The following is a 14,792-nucleotide window of genomic DNA, read 5'->3' on the forward strand; positions in this document are numbered from 1 at the left end:
TATAGGAGATATATAGAAGAAAAGTATTGTTACATCTGCTAACAGTACACTGATAAATACTATGAATAATAAGGATATGTTCCAGTAGCGGTGCCAGGATCCCAAACTTGGGTGGGCCTGAGAAATGCATGGGCCATTTTTCCTAATTGTTCTACTGATTGAAAAGGTTTTTAACATGATCAATATTAGGGAATGCGCGGTCGCTGACAGCCATTTTAGCAAACTGTCTCTAGACCTATTTTGATAACATTAGCTTCTTGTGGTCACCGGCAGTGATCAAGATTCACAATTTCCTAAAATCTTATGCATGCTGTATTGCCTAATGGTCAGCTGCTGTCCTTTCTTTAAAAATCATTTTAAGTTCAAGTGCAGCTCAGATATCCAAAATATATTTAAGTATCAAAAGTATTTCCCTTTGAACCTTTATACTACACCTAAAAGCCTAGAGACCATGGCCTCTAGCAGGTTAAAGGCCCTGACACACCAAACCGACGTCAAAGAACCAGCGGCGACGAAGGCCGACTGTTGCGTCGCCTCACGTCGCCTGCGTCTGGTCCAAAAAGTTGCACTTGAACACACCGCAAAGACTACAGCCGGCGGCCAACTAGCACGTACGTTCTGCGCATGCGTGAGGGGAAATAACCGTCTGATAAGAAGTTGCAAATGGCACTGGCGTTGTCAGCCCTTGGTCTTTTGGTTGTGGAAGACGAAAGGAAGAGGCGGAGGCGAAAAATAAATAATGCCGCACTAAATGGGTGAAATCATGAATAACGTTACTCCAGCGACAGGCTCAAGGGGCTTTCCCGAGCCTGTGTCGAGAGCTGGAGATAAATGAAACCTCCGATTTTAAAAATTTCGCTCGGCTCTTTCCTGTACCAATCATCCAGAGGCAAAACAACAAACTACCAATCAGAGTGATCTCTCTAGGCCCTGACACACCAAACCGACGGTCGGCCGTCGGCCAATGTCGGGCCGTCGGTAAGCGTCGGTGTCCCTAGTTTTTGCGGTGTGTCCCGCACCGTCGGCACTAGTCGGACCCTGTCGGCGTCTTTTCGGCCGATTGAGCATGTTGAATCGCCGTCGGAGCCGTCGGTGAGAGAGATCACTCTGATTGGTAGTTCGTTGTTTTGCCTCTGGATGATTGGTACAGGAAAGAGCCGAGCGAAATTTTTAAAATCGGAGGTTTCATTTATCTCCAGCTCTCGACACAGGCTCGGGAAAGCCCCTTGAGCCTGTCGCTGGAGTAACGTTATTCATGATTTCACCCATTTAGTGCGGCATTATTTATTTTTCGCCTCCGCCTCTTCCTTTCGTCTTCCACAACCAAAAGACCAAGGGCTGACAACGCCAGTGCCATTTGCAACTTCTTATCAGACGGTTATTTCCCCTCACGCATGCGCAGAACGTACGTGCTAGTTGGCCGTCGGCTGTAGTCTTTGCGGTGTGTTCAAGTGCAACTTTTTGGACCAGACGCAGGCGACGTGAGGCGACGCAACAGTCGGCCTTCGTCGCCGCTGGTTCTTTGACGTCGGTTTGGTGTGTCAGGGCCTTCTCACCGACGGCGATTCAACATGCTCAATCGGCCGAAAAGACGCCGACAGGGTCCGACTAGTGCCGACGGTGCGGGACACACCGCAAAAACTAGGGACACCGACGCTTACCGACGGCCCGACATTGGCCGACGGCCGACCGTCGGTTTGGTGTGTCAGGGCCTTAAAACGACTAATGAAACGGGGCTCTGGTAATTTCACTGATTAGTTCCTCCTCTCTGGTTGAAAGTGTGCTAATGATGCAGGATGACTGTCCATCCCTGCCTTAAAGGGAAGGAGGGAGAGTGTGTCTCATTAACTTCCAGTCCAGGATTCAAACTGACAACTGTCTGCTCACAAGCTTACTATCAGGCTACCGCCACATATGTTACTATTTCTATTGATCAGCATTCCACTTTATAGGCCACAGAGGTCACTGCTGCCTTTCCTGCTCTGTAAAGTATATAAACATTTATGCAAAGCAGCGAGTTTACCGTTCTGAACCACAGACTCTCTGCTACAGATTGCATGGTTTATAAAGCCGGGCTGTAGCTGCAGTGTGGAAAACTATTTAACCTGGGATTTTCCTTTCTTGCCTGGCCATTACCCATTAGTCCAGAGCATTATAAGCATGCAAAAGCAACCTTAAAGGATAAGGCTTTGTGTGCTGTATTTAAAGGTTTTTAGCTTATAATTGGAGCCAATGACTTCCGGGTTGAAGGCTAAAAAGGGAACGTGGGAAGTCGGAAAGTAATGGGAGTAGAGCAAACGCATTGTTGATTTTTTTTTTTTTTTAATAGGATTTGTTGATGATAATAAGTGTATTTAAAAACACCAGCTGTATCCTTTAAACACTATGCACCAAACTTTCCAACAAGCTACAGTCCTATAATACAGACAAAAGTGAAAAAAAAAAAATCCCCCAAAAATCTGAAGGCTGTCATTTCCCTAGACTAGTCAGAACAACAGACTATGTCCATTTTGCAACAGAAATTTATGATGATTGATAGCTCTATAAATCCCAGGGAAATCACACGCTTGATGACATGGTGTGTTGACTCTGGAATAATAATAAATAAATAAATAGCATATACTTTTTGCTTCAAACAAATGCTTCCCCCGCCTAGGATTTACACATGCTTGGATTAGCAGTTATCATTTCTTTTAAGGTGTTAAAGGTTTTGAAAGGCAGCGCCAACCATTTGTCCTTTGTCCACCTAACCACTGCACAGTTTCAACAGTTGAGTTTAATTGTTCCTCATTTTATCCTGCCATCCTAGTTACTCTTAAATTGTGATTTAAGAGATTGAAGAGTGATTGAGAATATATAATAGATTCTGGAGGAAAAATGGTTTTTTTTTAAAGCGTCTCTGATGAAATGTTTACAAAAAATGTTAAGATGATGATGATGATGATGATGATGAAGAAACTGTGACAAACAGACAGCAATGATGCCAATGTTGAGGCAACATCACCTTTGGAGAGTCAACAATTCATGGGGCAAGTTGACAGGATTTTGGACAAATTACAGGTCAGGGACACAATGACACTTTACTCACAGGCTGCAACACTGAGTGGATTGTCACTCACATGTCTGCAATGGATAAATATATCAAATTCTTTCTATTTTTCTAACTTTATTTATGTTAGTTTAATCCATTAGATGCTTCAAAGCTGGAACTATTTCAATCAACTGATGACTGTTATTTAAGTTAATGTTATGAGAAATTAAATAACATTTTAGATATTGCTGTGTAATGACTGCAAATTATAAATATAACATTTTCTTTTTTTTTCATGAATCTTTTTATTGAAGGAGTGAATCAGTGATACATTACAGGAATTAAAACAGTTCTCCATTTTCTTTTGGAGGAAGAACAAAAGATCCATAAAAAAGGATGAAAATAACAATATGGACAGAATAAGGAAAATAATAAATAATAAAACAAAATTGCCAGACAGAACTCTGCTTAATGATGCCCCCCTCCCACCTAAATTGTCAAATATAACATTTTCAATTATTTTTTAATATAAGAAATTGTACGGTCTGATATTGGTAATTACAATGGCCACTGCAATTAATCCCAAAATGTGCTAAAGGAGAAAAAAAAAACACGTTTTTGTACCTGGGACATTGAGCTCTTCATGACAGAAAAAACATGTCAGGTCAACCTAACATTTTGCATCTGTGACATTCACCAGCTTTACTCTGTTTAATCTGTGCTGTTACGGCAAGGTAACATCAATAACAATGGAAACCAAACACTTAGTTAATGATATATTTTGATAGATGTACAGTCAGCAAAAAATGGCTTTAAAAGGGAACCTCTGGATGCAAATCCTCACCTCCCACCAGCCATGAAGGTCCTTCTGCTTGCCTTGACTGTAGCCCTTGCAGGTGAGTATGGGGATTTAAAGCTAAATGAACTTGCAATTTTACTGATTATGACTCTGGGCATTTTGTTGAGTCAGAAAATATCACTGCCATGTAGATGAGTACAGTGTAGCAATTCTCCACAGAGATTGGTTTTATAAATCAAAAAACGCAAGATTCAAAATAAAGAAATCAAGATTTAGGAGAACTATTGTTGTACTTGCTGACAAAATGCTACATCACTGTATATATAAAACCAAACCTAGCACAGAAATAGACATCGATTTCATCAATTTTACTAATTTTCTTGTCAGTCATATACAGTTTTGGAAACAAAAAGGCCTATTTACCACTGGAGTTGAGTTTTCCTTTACAGCTCTATTGAAATGATCTTTTCACATATATTGTTTGGCCTTTCCGTACATCAAACTAACATTCCATTCCTATTTTGCAGCGGGTTACCAGGTCAACTTTGGTAAGTTTTTTTTAACATTACATTAAAAATGTGTAAGAATTCAACCCAGTTCAAAAACAGTTTTACAATACAGCCTTGAAAAAGACTGGCGTGTAAATGTTGAATGTTTCTTGACATGCATTTAACATTGCTTTTGTGTGTCCCGGTTTGGAAATGATCTTTGGAAATGATCTGAAAACTCAAAACAAATACTAAAAGATGATAAATCAATTAAATTCAATTCTAATCATCAGTAATGAAAATCTGATATTATTCCAGCCCCAGAGTTTGCTACTGGTAAGACCTACGTGTACAAATATGAAGCATTTCTCATGGGCGGTCTGCCTGAGGAAGGTCTGGCAAGGGCTGGAGTCAAAGTCAGCAGCAAAGTTCTCATCAGTGCTGTGGCCCCAGACACCTTCATGCTGAAGGTAAAGACCATGAATAAGTCTCAAGACAATTCATTATTGATTAATGACATGTATGAAACAGATCATTGTTTTTCCTTGTGGCTTATAAATAAGATACCTGATACAGAACAGCTCTGGCTAATCAGGTTGAGTATCTCTCTTCATAATGCACTTTTCACTGAAAACTATGTCACTTTTCCTTGTAGCTTCTGGGCCCTGAGCTCTTTGAGTACAGTGGCATCTGGCCCAAAGATCCTTTTGTCCCAGCCACCAAGCTCACTTCAGCCCTGGCTGCTCAACTCTTGACACCCATCAAGTTTGAGTATGCTAACGGTGTCGTCGGTAAGCTGTTTGCACCAGCTGGAGTCTCTGCAACCGTGTTGAACGTCTACAGGGGAATCCTGAACATGCTTCAGCTTAACATCAAGAAGACACAGAATGTCTATGAGTTGCAAGAGGTTTGGATAATATTTCTTTTGTATAGTTTCCACCCACAAAAGACCACAGTATTTGAGTTCACAAATTCTGTGTTAATTTCTGTTAACTAGCCTGGAGCTCAGGGTGTGTGCAAGACCCACTACGTCATCAGTGAAGACACCAAGGCTGATCGCATCCATCTGACCAAGACCAAGGACCTGAACCACTGCCAGGAGAGAATCATGAAGGACATCGGTTTGGCATACGCAGAGAGATGTGCTGAGTGCGAGGCTGTAAGTACAAATTTCTCTGAAACTCTACCTACACTCTAATGTACAGCATACTCCTAGAAACTGCTGGTGTGATAATAGTGTGTGTCCTGTCTAAGCAGAAAGGACAGACCCTGAAGGGAGCTGCTGCCTATAACTACATCATGAAGCCAGCAGCCACAGGCGCTCTGATCTTGGAAGCAACTGCCACAGAACTCATTCAGTTCTCACCTTTCAACATAATGAATGGTGCTGCACAGATGGAGGCTAAGTATGTGGTTAAATTAAAAAAAAAGAGTGCAATAAGGAAGTGATACACACACTATTCACAGCAAAAAAATGTGTCTGTGCAGATTTAAATAGTTCTTACACATATGCACAGGCAAATCCTGACCTTCCTTGAAATCGAGAAGACCCCAGTGGAGCCTATCAGAGCTGAATATATTATCCGTGGATCCCTGCAGTATGAGTTTGCCACTGAGCTTCTCCAGACACCCATCCAGCTTATGAGGATCAGCAACGCAGAGGCTCAGGTACTGTGGAAGACAAAAATGATTTGCTCTTCAAATTCTCATTGAATTCATCCTCTGGCAACACATTGTAAGCATTGTATTTCTTGACAGACTGTTGAGATTCTGAACCACCTGGTGACCTTCAATGTGGCCAAGGTCCACGAAGATGCACCCCTGAAATTTATTGAACTCATCCAGTTACTGCGTGTGGCCAGATTTGAGAGTATTGAGGCCCTCTGGTCTCAGTTCAAAGCTAGACCTGATTACAGGTAATGACAGCTTTTATCCAAAAAAAAGAGCAAAAGTACAAATATGGATGGCCATGGAGAATTACTTAGGATGACATTTTTTTTCTTTTTCAGACACTGGATTCTGAATGCTGTCCCTGCCATTGGAACTCATGTTGCTTTGAGATTCATCAAGGAGAAGTTTCTTGCTGGTGACCTCACTATTGCTGAAGCCGCTCAAGCTCTGATTGCATCTGTGCACATGGTGACAGCTGACCTGGAGGCCATCAAGCTTGTTGAGGCAAGTCAATCCCTTAAGTGGTCAAGTGTATCTACTCTGATTTGAGAATTGGGAAACATAAACAGTCCATTCTTTTCACAACCCCTCAGGGCCTGGCTTTCAACCACAAGATTCAAGAAAACCCAGTTCTGCGTGAGATTGCCATGCTGGGCTATGGTACCATGGTTGCCAAATACTGTGCTGAGAACTCAGTTTGTCCAGCTGAGTTTGTGAGGGTAAAGTTCTTAAAGTGTTTTATTTTGCTATAACTAAAATTCTGTTATAATATCAGTGACATGAATGAAAAATGAAAATGGTAACCTTTTTTTCTGTACCTCCCACAGCCCATCCATGAGCTTGTTGCTGAGGCTGTTGCCAAGGGCAAACCTGAGGATCTCATCATTCTTCTCAAAGTTCTCGGTAATGCCGGCCATCCTTCTAGTCTTAAGCCAATCATGAAGCTTCTGCCTGGATTTGGCAGTGCTGCTGCCGCTCTGCCAATGAGAGTTCAGATTGATGCCATTCTGGCCCTGAGGAACATTGCAAAGAAGGAGCCCAGGATGGTAAGACTAAAATTGGTCATACCATCCCATTACCGACAGTTTCGGTTATGTGCAATTTTGTTTATAACATTCATCTTTGTGAATTAGATCCAGGAAGTTGCTGTTCAGCTGTTCATGGACAAGGCTCTCCATGCAGAGCTCCGCATGGTTGCTGCTATTGTGTTGTTTGAGACTAAGCTCCCCATGGGTCTGGTGACTACACTTGCCGACGCAGTTATGACTGAAGCAAATCTGCAGGTTGCTAGCTTTGTCTACTCTTACATGAAGGCCATGACCAAGAACACTGCCCCTGACTTTGCTGCAGTGTAAGAGCCTGAATAATGATCCTTTTTTTTTTATATCCTCTTTTTTTTGGTTGAATGTCTAGAATCTCATAGATATTAATGTTCTACTTTCAGTGCTACAGCCTGTAATGTTGCTGTGAAGATCCTGAGCCCCAAATTTGAGAGACTGAGCTACCACTTCAGCAAGGCTCTCTATCTTGACGCCTACCACAGTAAGAGAATAGCAATTTAATATTTTGCCATCAGAGATGTCATGCTAAAACCTGGGCTTTGATGGTTCTCTTGTTCTTTCTCCAGACCCCTGGATGATGGGTGCTGCTGCCAGTGCTTTCTACATTAATGACGCCGCAACTGTTTTGCCAAGAGCTGTTGTGGCCAAAGCTCGCACCTACCTGGCTGGAGCTTACGCTGATGTTCTGGAGGTAAGTGAATGACGTGTTTTGATGTTTTTTGCCAGTTAACGAACCAAATGAAAGGCTAATCAATAAGAATATAGCCTACTACTAGCTATTTTGTAAGCAAAGGTCTTAAGATGGCTCTAAGTTGTATTTGGTAAGTGTAGGTATAATTTTTTGAAATGGTGTATATCTCACTTTGGAACAAAACACTTCATATGCATAAAGCTTATCTGCCACCCAGTCGTCCACATTATAGCACAATGCGTTTAACCTTTCCTATTGTTTTGACTAGTTGTCCATTCCAATTGTTGGCTTTTTTTGTCAGCCAGCAGGTTGCCTACTTAGTTAATATGGAAACTGATACTGACCTTGTGGATTACTTTTATTTAATAGTTGAAGAATTGGCCATCCACACAAGTGCCATTTCTCTTTTTCAGGTGGGAGTAAGAACTGAGGGAATCCAGGAGGCTCTTCTGAAAATCCCTAAGGCTCCTGAGGATGCTGACAGGATCACCAAGATGAAGCACATTATGAAGGCTGTAAGTTTAAGGGATTCTTCCAGTATGAAAATTCTTCCTTTAAAAGAAATACTATTTAATGAAAGTACATCTGTACAGAAACTAGACTGTTTAATTTACTACTTCCTTCCTTCCACAGCTTTCTGAGTGGAGGACTCATCCCTCAAGCCTGCCCCTGGCCTCTATGTATGTCAAGTTCTTCGGACAGGAAATTGCATTTGCCAGCATTGACAAAGCCATTGTTGATCAGGTTATTGAGGTACTGTATCTTGTACAGTTACATAAACTTAAATTTAAATGAAGAAATAACTATATTGTGAATTGAAAATCTGATGTCATTCAAGCAATATTTGTTTTCTTATAGCTTGCCACTGGACCTGGAGTTCATACTTATGGAAGGAAGGCTTTGGATGCTCTCCTGTCTGGTGTCTCATTCCATTATGCTAAACCTATGCTGGCTGCTGAGGTACGTCGCATCTTCCCCACTGCTGTTGGTCTGCCTATGGAGCTCAGTTTCTATACTGCTGCTGTGGCTGCTGCATCTGTTGAACGTAAGTTCCACTGTTGCAACTCAACTAATGTAGGCTACAGATGCTGATTTTTAGTACTTAATACTGAGAATATCCTTTGCATTTCATAGTCCAAGCCACTGTGACACCACCTCTTCCTGAGAACTTCCGTGCAGCCCACCTTCTTAAAACTGATATCGAGCTGAAGGCTGCACTTACTCCAAGGTAAACAACTTATAGCTTACTTTTACAAAATGGAAACAAATGAAACTTTTCATCATCACTTCATCAGAATGTTAACCGGTGTCAAATACTTTCAATTGAATGGAAAAATTGGTGTTCAGTGGAATTCCCCTATATGTTAATTTCCTTTTCCTTTCAGTGTTTCCATGCACACCTATGCAGTTATGGGAGTGAATACTGCCTTGATCCAGGCTGCCCTGATGTCAAAAGCAAGAGTCTACACAATTGTCCCTGCAAAGATGGAAGCAAGAATTGACATGATTAAGGGCAACTTCAAGATTCAGGCTTTGCCTGTCCAGGGCGTTGATAAGATTGCATCTGCACTGTATGTACCTCTCATTTTCATGAAGCAACTTGTATGAAGCACTATTTATTTTATCCTAAAACCAACATTTTTTCTTACTGCAACAGTGTTGAGACTCTTGCTATTGCAAGAAATGTGGAAGATCTTGCAGCCGCGAAAATAACACCAATGATTCCAGCTGAAGTTGCGACACAGCTGTCAAGGGAGTTCTTCACTTCTAAGATCACTTCTAAGATTGCATCTTCTCTAGCTAGTAGCATGGTGAGTTTGATTCCTGACCACCCTTTCCAACATAAAATTTGACATGTTCCAAAAAATTTACTGACTTCTGTTCTGTTTTTAAAGTCAAGGTCATCTGAAATCATTCCTGTTGATCTGCCCACCAAAATTACCAACAAGATGAAAATGCCCAAGGCCTTTGAGAAGAAAATGTGTGCTGCACTTGAAACCTTTGGAATCAAGGCATGCACTGAGATTGAATCTCAGAATGCCGCCTTCATCAGAGACTGTCCACTCTACGCCATGATTGGAAAACATGCAGTCTTTGTTGAGGTTGCTCCAGGCAAGTAAAATTGATGACTTCACTGACATCAAATAAGGAATTTTGTAAGGAGTCATGGAAAAGTAATGTTTTGCTCTTTTTGGGTATAGCTGCTGGACCAGTCATTGAGAAGATTGAGATTGAGATTCAGGTTGGAGATAAGGCTGCAGAAAAGATAATCAAAGTGATCAACATTAGCGAAGAGGAGGAAACTATAGAGGAAAAGAACGTCCTGTTGAAGCTCAAGAAAATCCTGGTTCCTGGTCTGAAGAACGGCACCAGATCTTCCTCCAGCTCCAGCTCCAGCAGTTCTCGTTCTCTCAGCTCTCGTTCCAGCAGTTCCAGCTCTAAGCTCCGTTCAGGCTCCTCTTCTTCCGTATCATCCAAGTCCTCTTCCAGCTCTTCCTCTCGCCGCAAGAGCAAGACGGTCGATGTTGATGTTCCACTCAGCAAGAGATCTAAGAGAGTTAGCAGCAGCTCCAGCAGCGCCTCTAGCAGTCGTTCCAGCAGCTCCTCCAGCATACGCTCCCGCAGCTCTTCATCTCTCCAGTCTAGAATACGCTCTTCCAGCTCTAGCTCCTCCAGCTCCAGCTCTCGCATCTCAAGGGTGAGGCACAACTTCAAAGTCATCTGTTCATGTGCAGAAAAACAGCAGTATCATGTGAAATAGGTTCAGGAGTTGAGTTAGTTATCATTCTTACTTTTCTACTGCAGCAGGAGATCTATGACATGAAGTTTACCAAGAACCACATCCACCAGGTGATTATCCGATTGCTGTTTAAATAACAGAGACAGTCACATCATGTACTGTATTTGATCAGGCAAAAAAAAAAATGCTGCATCTTTTTTGTTTGTAGCACGCGGTCTCCACAGCCAGAGCCAACAGCAGGAGCAGCGCCTCCAGCTTTGAGGCCATCTACAATAAGGTGAGGCATCAGACCAAGCCAAGAGAAGTCTCATGTATTCAAAGGGAAAATTAGAAATTGTCATTAACATCACCCCCTGGTTTGCATCTTCAGGCCAAGTACCTTGCTAATGCTGTCACTCCTGCTGTGACAATCCTCATCCGTGCTGTGAGAGCCGACCACAAGGTTCAGGGATACCAGATTGCCGCTTACTTGGACAAAGCTACTTCCAGGGTGCAGATCATCTTCGCCAACCTTGCCGAGAATGACCACTGGAGAATCTGTGCTGATGGTGTGATGCTAAGCTACCACAAGCTTATGGTAAAACTTGTAATTTCGCCTTTAATATCAATTGAGTTGATAATAACAATAGTTGTAATGATTTGTGTTTTGCCTGAAGTTATGACTCAGAAAAAAAATTGCTTTTAGGCCAAGATTGCCTGGGGTATTGAGTGCAAAGAGTATGAGACTGAGATCACAGCTGAAACTGGTCTTGTGAGTCAAGATCCTGCATTCCGCCTGAAGCTGACCTGGGACAAGCTTCCACATAGCATGAAGCGCTATGCAAAGGAGTAAAGTCACAGAATAATATAATTTTCAAACATTGTGTACCATCTATTATAATTTTGTTTTAATTTTTAAAGATTAATCTACAAATTGTGTCTGTCATGTCTGTCTAGGATCTCTGAATACATTTCAAGTGTTGCTGCTGCAGCTGGAGTAAGCCTGGAAAAGGTCAGGAACATTCGCAATCAGCTCAAACTGACTGTGGCCGTCGCCTCTGAGACAACCCTGAATGTTGTGCTGAAGACACCAAAGGTACGGTTTTATTGCTCAGTCCTTTTCATAGAAACCTACAAAGAAAATGTCTGTATTCCATTTTGTCGTTCAGAGTGTAAATATATTTTTCTGACTCATAACTGTTTCAATTTTAATATTATAGAGGACCATGTACAAACTGGGTATGGGACTTCCTATTTATCTGCCCATTGGAGAAACTGCTGCTGAGCTGGAAGCCTATCAGGACAATCTGGCTGACAAGATCTCCTATGCAATTACCAAGGCTCATGCAGGTGAAAACATATAAAGGCAGCTGAATAGTTAGACTGATCAATGAATTGTTCACTTACTGATTAATCTTGTCTTTCCACTCCAGCTAAGTGTACCATGGTGAAAGACGTGCTGACCACATTCAACAATAGGAGATACAAAAACGAGATGCCCCACTCTTGCTACCAGATTTTGGCTCAGGATTGCACCCCAGAACTCAAATTTATGGTTCTGCTGAAGAGGGACTACACACAAGAACAGAACCTAATCAATGTGAAAATCGCAGACATGTAAGTATAACAAATATTTCAATCTAAATTACTGTATTTATCAAAAACGGTAAAATTCTAAAAGATCAAAAAGGAACTATCTTCTGTCCAAAATATTTCAGACTTCAAACTTTGGTTTATCTTTCACTCTTGAATGTTCCTCCCAATGTTTTTTCCAACAGTGACGTTGATCTGTACCCGAAGGACAATGATATTATGGTGAAGGTTAATGGACTGGAAATCCCCCTCAGTAACCTGCCATACCAGCATCCTACAGGTCTTCTATTTTATTAAGTCAAATTGAACTGTCATGCTGAAATTATTCCACTTGTTAGTAGTTAAACCTTCTTCACATATTTTGTATTTGAACTGATTATAGGCAAAATTCAGATCAGACAGAGAGGTGAGGGCATCGCTCTCCACGCTCCAAGCCATGGTCTTCAGGAGGTCTACTTTGATCTGAACACATGGAAGGTGATAAAAAATCTTACCATCTTATGGGACTCTCTTTTTCTAACCTTATATGAAACTAAGTACTGGTAATGACAAGATTAAAACAGTTTGACAAACCCTAAACTATTATTTTTGTTCTTCAGGTTAAAGTTGTGGACTGGATGAAGGGACAGACCTGTGGACTCTGTGGAAAGGCTGATGGGGAAGTCAGACAGGAGTACCGCACCCCCAACGGACGCCTGACCAAGAACGCAGCCAGCTATGCTCATTCCTGGGTTCTCCCTTCTAAGAGTTGCCGTGACAGCTCTGGTAAAACTCACCTTGCCTCTGAGAACATCGTTCACACTAAGAATGGCAAAACAAAGCGAATATAGCACAATTAACTTGATATCCTAAATGATAACAAATCCACACAAAACAAGTATTAGTTTCCAGATTCATTCATTCATTCATTCAGAGTGGGACTGATATTCCTGCATGTTCAGATTCCATAAGTTTACTCACCAAGCGCTGAACATCTGAGCATTTAAAAACAGGCATAAATGTATGGTTCTTCCACACAAGGATTCAATGAATGGTGATGCTCGGTTTTGGGTTGTTGGCTGCAGAAAACAGATATACATACCTTTACTTTTCCAGAATGCTACATGAAGCATGAATCTGTGAAGCTGGAGAAGCAGATGATCGTCCAAGGCGAGGAGTCCAAATGCTACTCTGTTGAGCCTGTGCTGCGCTGCCTGCCTGGCTGCCTCCCTCTGAGGACTACTTCTGTCACTGTCGGCTTCCACTGCATCCCTGCTGGTAAGTCTGCAACAAACCACAGCTGGTTCATCAAATAGACGTATACCATATCTATGTATAAAACAATTCTACAGTGTCTAATTGCTTTCCTCTCTTCACTGTTGCAGATTCTAACCTCAGTCGCCCTGATGCTCTGATCTATGAGAAGAGTGTGGACCTGAGGGAAACAGCAGAAGCCCACCTGGCCTGTCGTTGCACTGCTCAGTGTGCTTAATCTCATCGCCTTCAGTTACATTCTGTTGTGATATTTTCTATTACAGACCAATGTTGCCAATTAGTTTGTTTGAATTATAATTTTAAATAAATTGCAAGAAGCATTCCAAAGTATGTTGTCTGAAATTTATTTCAAATACTGCAGCTGTATTAAACCATGATGATGTGATGGGATGGTTGGGTTGATGAATGGTGAGAGTTGCAGCAATGTGTATTGCGCTGTTTGAGGAGTGTCATCCAGTGCTTAATTTGTAAATGATGAGGTCCTGGAACACCAAGGGGTCGGTGTTCCCGCGGGTCGGTGTGGAGGGAAAAGGTTCCAGAACATATCAAGACAATTGTGCATTGGAGGCACGGTGGTGCTCAGTACAGCCGTATAGCTTACTGTAGACCTAACAGCATAAACATTACTAAATGACCGACTATATGACCTTAGAGCTCCGACTACAGGGGACCTATAACAATATTTGATTATTGCATAGGCTACATAATGCTCATTTTTACAAACCTGCCCTTCAAGCAGTAGACTAAAGATATAACTGCACTGTGCACAACATAAAAATGCCCACATAGGCTATTATGAGATATCCTAATCATACATAAAGGAAACTGCAATGGCTTCAACCATTTACCAGAGAAATTCTGGTTTGAGTAGTTACGCATCAATATTCAATACAAATACTTTCATAGGATATCGATTTTGAATGTAGGAAACAATGTCAGCGAATAATGCAATAAAACATGTCGTGGTGCAGCTAGAAGTCGGCCTAAATGCGACACTCAGCTGGACCGCGCTGGTTTTGAAATACCCACAGTGATGTGGCTTACAGCCCTTCACGTCAACCAGTTCTCATGTTATTACCAATTATTTCTGGACACTCAACATAACATGCGCAATTGCCCGCATATTTAACTGTGGGACTTACAGGTCTGCACTCTGTTTCGCAGTCATCTATGCAAATATGAATTTTGATTGTCCCAGCAGAGACCTAATAGATTACAGAATATGCTAACACGTTTACAAACAAAAATTAAACTTTTAGCCATGACGCTGTCTGAAGTTTACCATAACACACTCTGCAGAGCAGCTCACTCATGTGTGAAGTGATTACTATGCACTTGTTGTTACTTTCTAATAGGGTAATCACCTGTCTTCATATGGAAATGAGACAGTTAGGTTTTTGGAAGGGAGGGGAAAGTAAAGAAGAGTCAACTATTGGGAGTATTACATGGCAGACAAAAAAAAAAACAACGTTTCATGCCACCAGG

At 41.7% G+C, this 14,792-nt stretch overlaps 1 protein-coding gene across 4 annotated transcripts; it reads left to right on the top strand.

Moving 5' to 3' along the window:
• Positions 1–3,887: 3,887 nt before the first annotated feature.
• On the top strand, positions 3,888–13,524 carry vtg2 (vitellogenin 2). 4 transcript variants are annotated; one of them, XM_071921839.2, is made up of 34 exons: positions 3,888–3,927; positions 4,358–4,378; positions 4,637–4,788; positions 4,974–5,225; positions 5,316–5,477; positions 5,576–5,724; positions 5,836–5,986; positions 6,077–6,234; positions 6,328–6,493; positions 6,583–6,708; positions 6,817–7,035; positions 7,123–7,340; positions 7,434–7,531; positions 7,617–7,741; positions 8,155–8,256; positions 8,375–8,494; positions 8,600–8,786; positions 8,876–8,969; positions 9,127–9,312; positions 9,399–9,552; positions 9,637–9,853; positions 9,943–10,439; positions 10,547–10,591; positions 10,690–10,758; positions 10,852–11,058; positions 11,167–11,309; positions 11,418–11,556; positions 11,681–11,810; positions 11,894–12,077; positions 12,239–12,333; positions 12,436–12,530; positions 12,653–12,818; positions 13,149–13,310; positions 13,418–13,524. In XM_071921839.2, exons 1-34 carry the CDS (start codon positions 3,888–3,890, stop codon positions 13,522–13,524), a joined length of 5,136 nt encoding a protein of 1,711 aa, XP_071777940.1. The 4 variants fall into 4 exon arrangements, with proteins under 4 accessions (XP_071777940.1, XP_071777943.1, XP_071777945.1 ...); XM_071921842.2 differs by having other exon boundaries at positions 9,943–10,348; positions 10,537–10,591; XM_071921844.2 differs by having other exon boundaries at positions 9,943–10,259; positions 10,550–10,591.
• The last annotated feature ends 1,268 nt before the right edge of the window (positions 13,525–14,792 follow it).

The sequence above is a fragment of the Centroberyx gerrardi genome, chromosome 9 (assembly GCF_048128805.1).
Source record: "Centroberyx gerrardi isolate f3 chromosome 9, fCenGer3.hap1.cur.20231027, whole genome shotgun sequence".
In the NCBI taxonomy this organism is placed as follows: Eukaryota; Metazoa; Chordata; class Actinopteri; order Beryciformes; family Berycidae; genus Centroberyx; species Centroberyx gerrardi.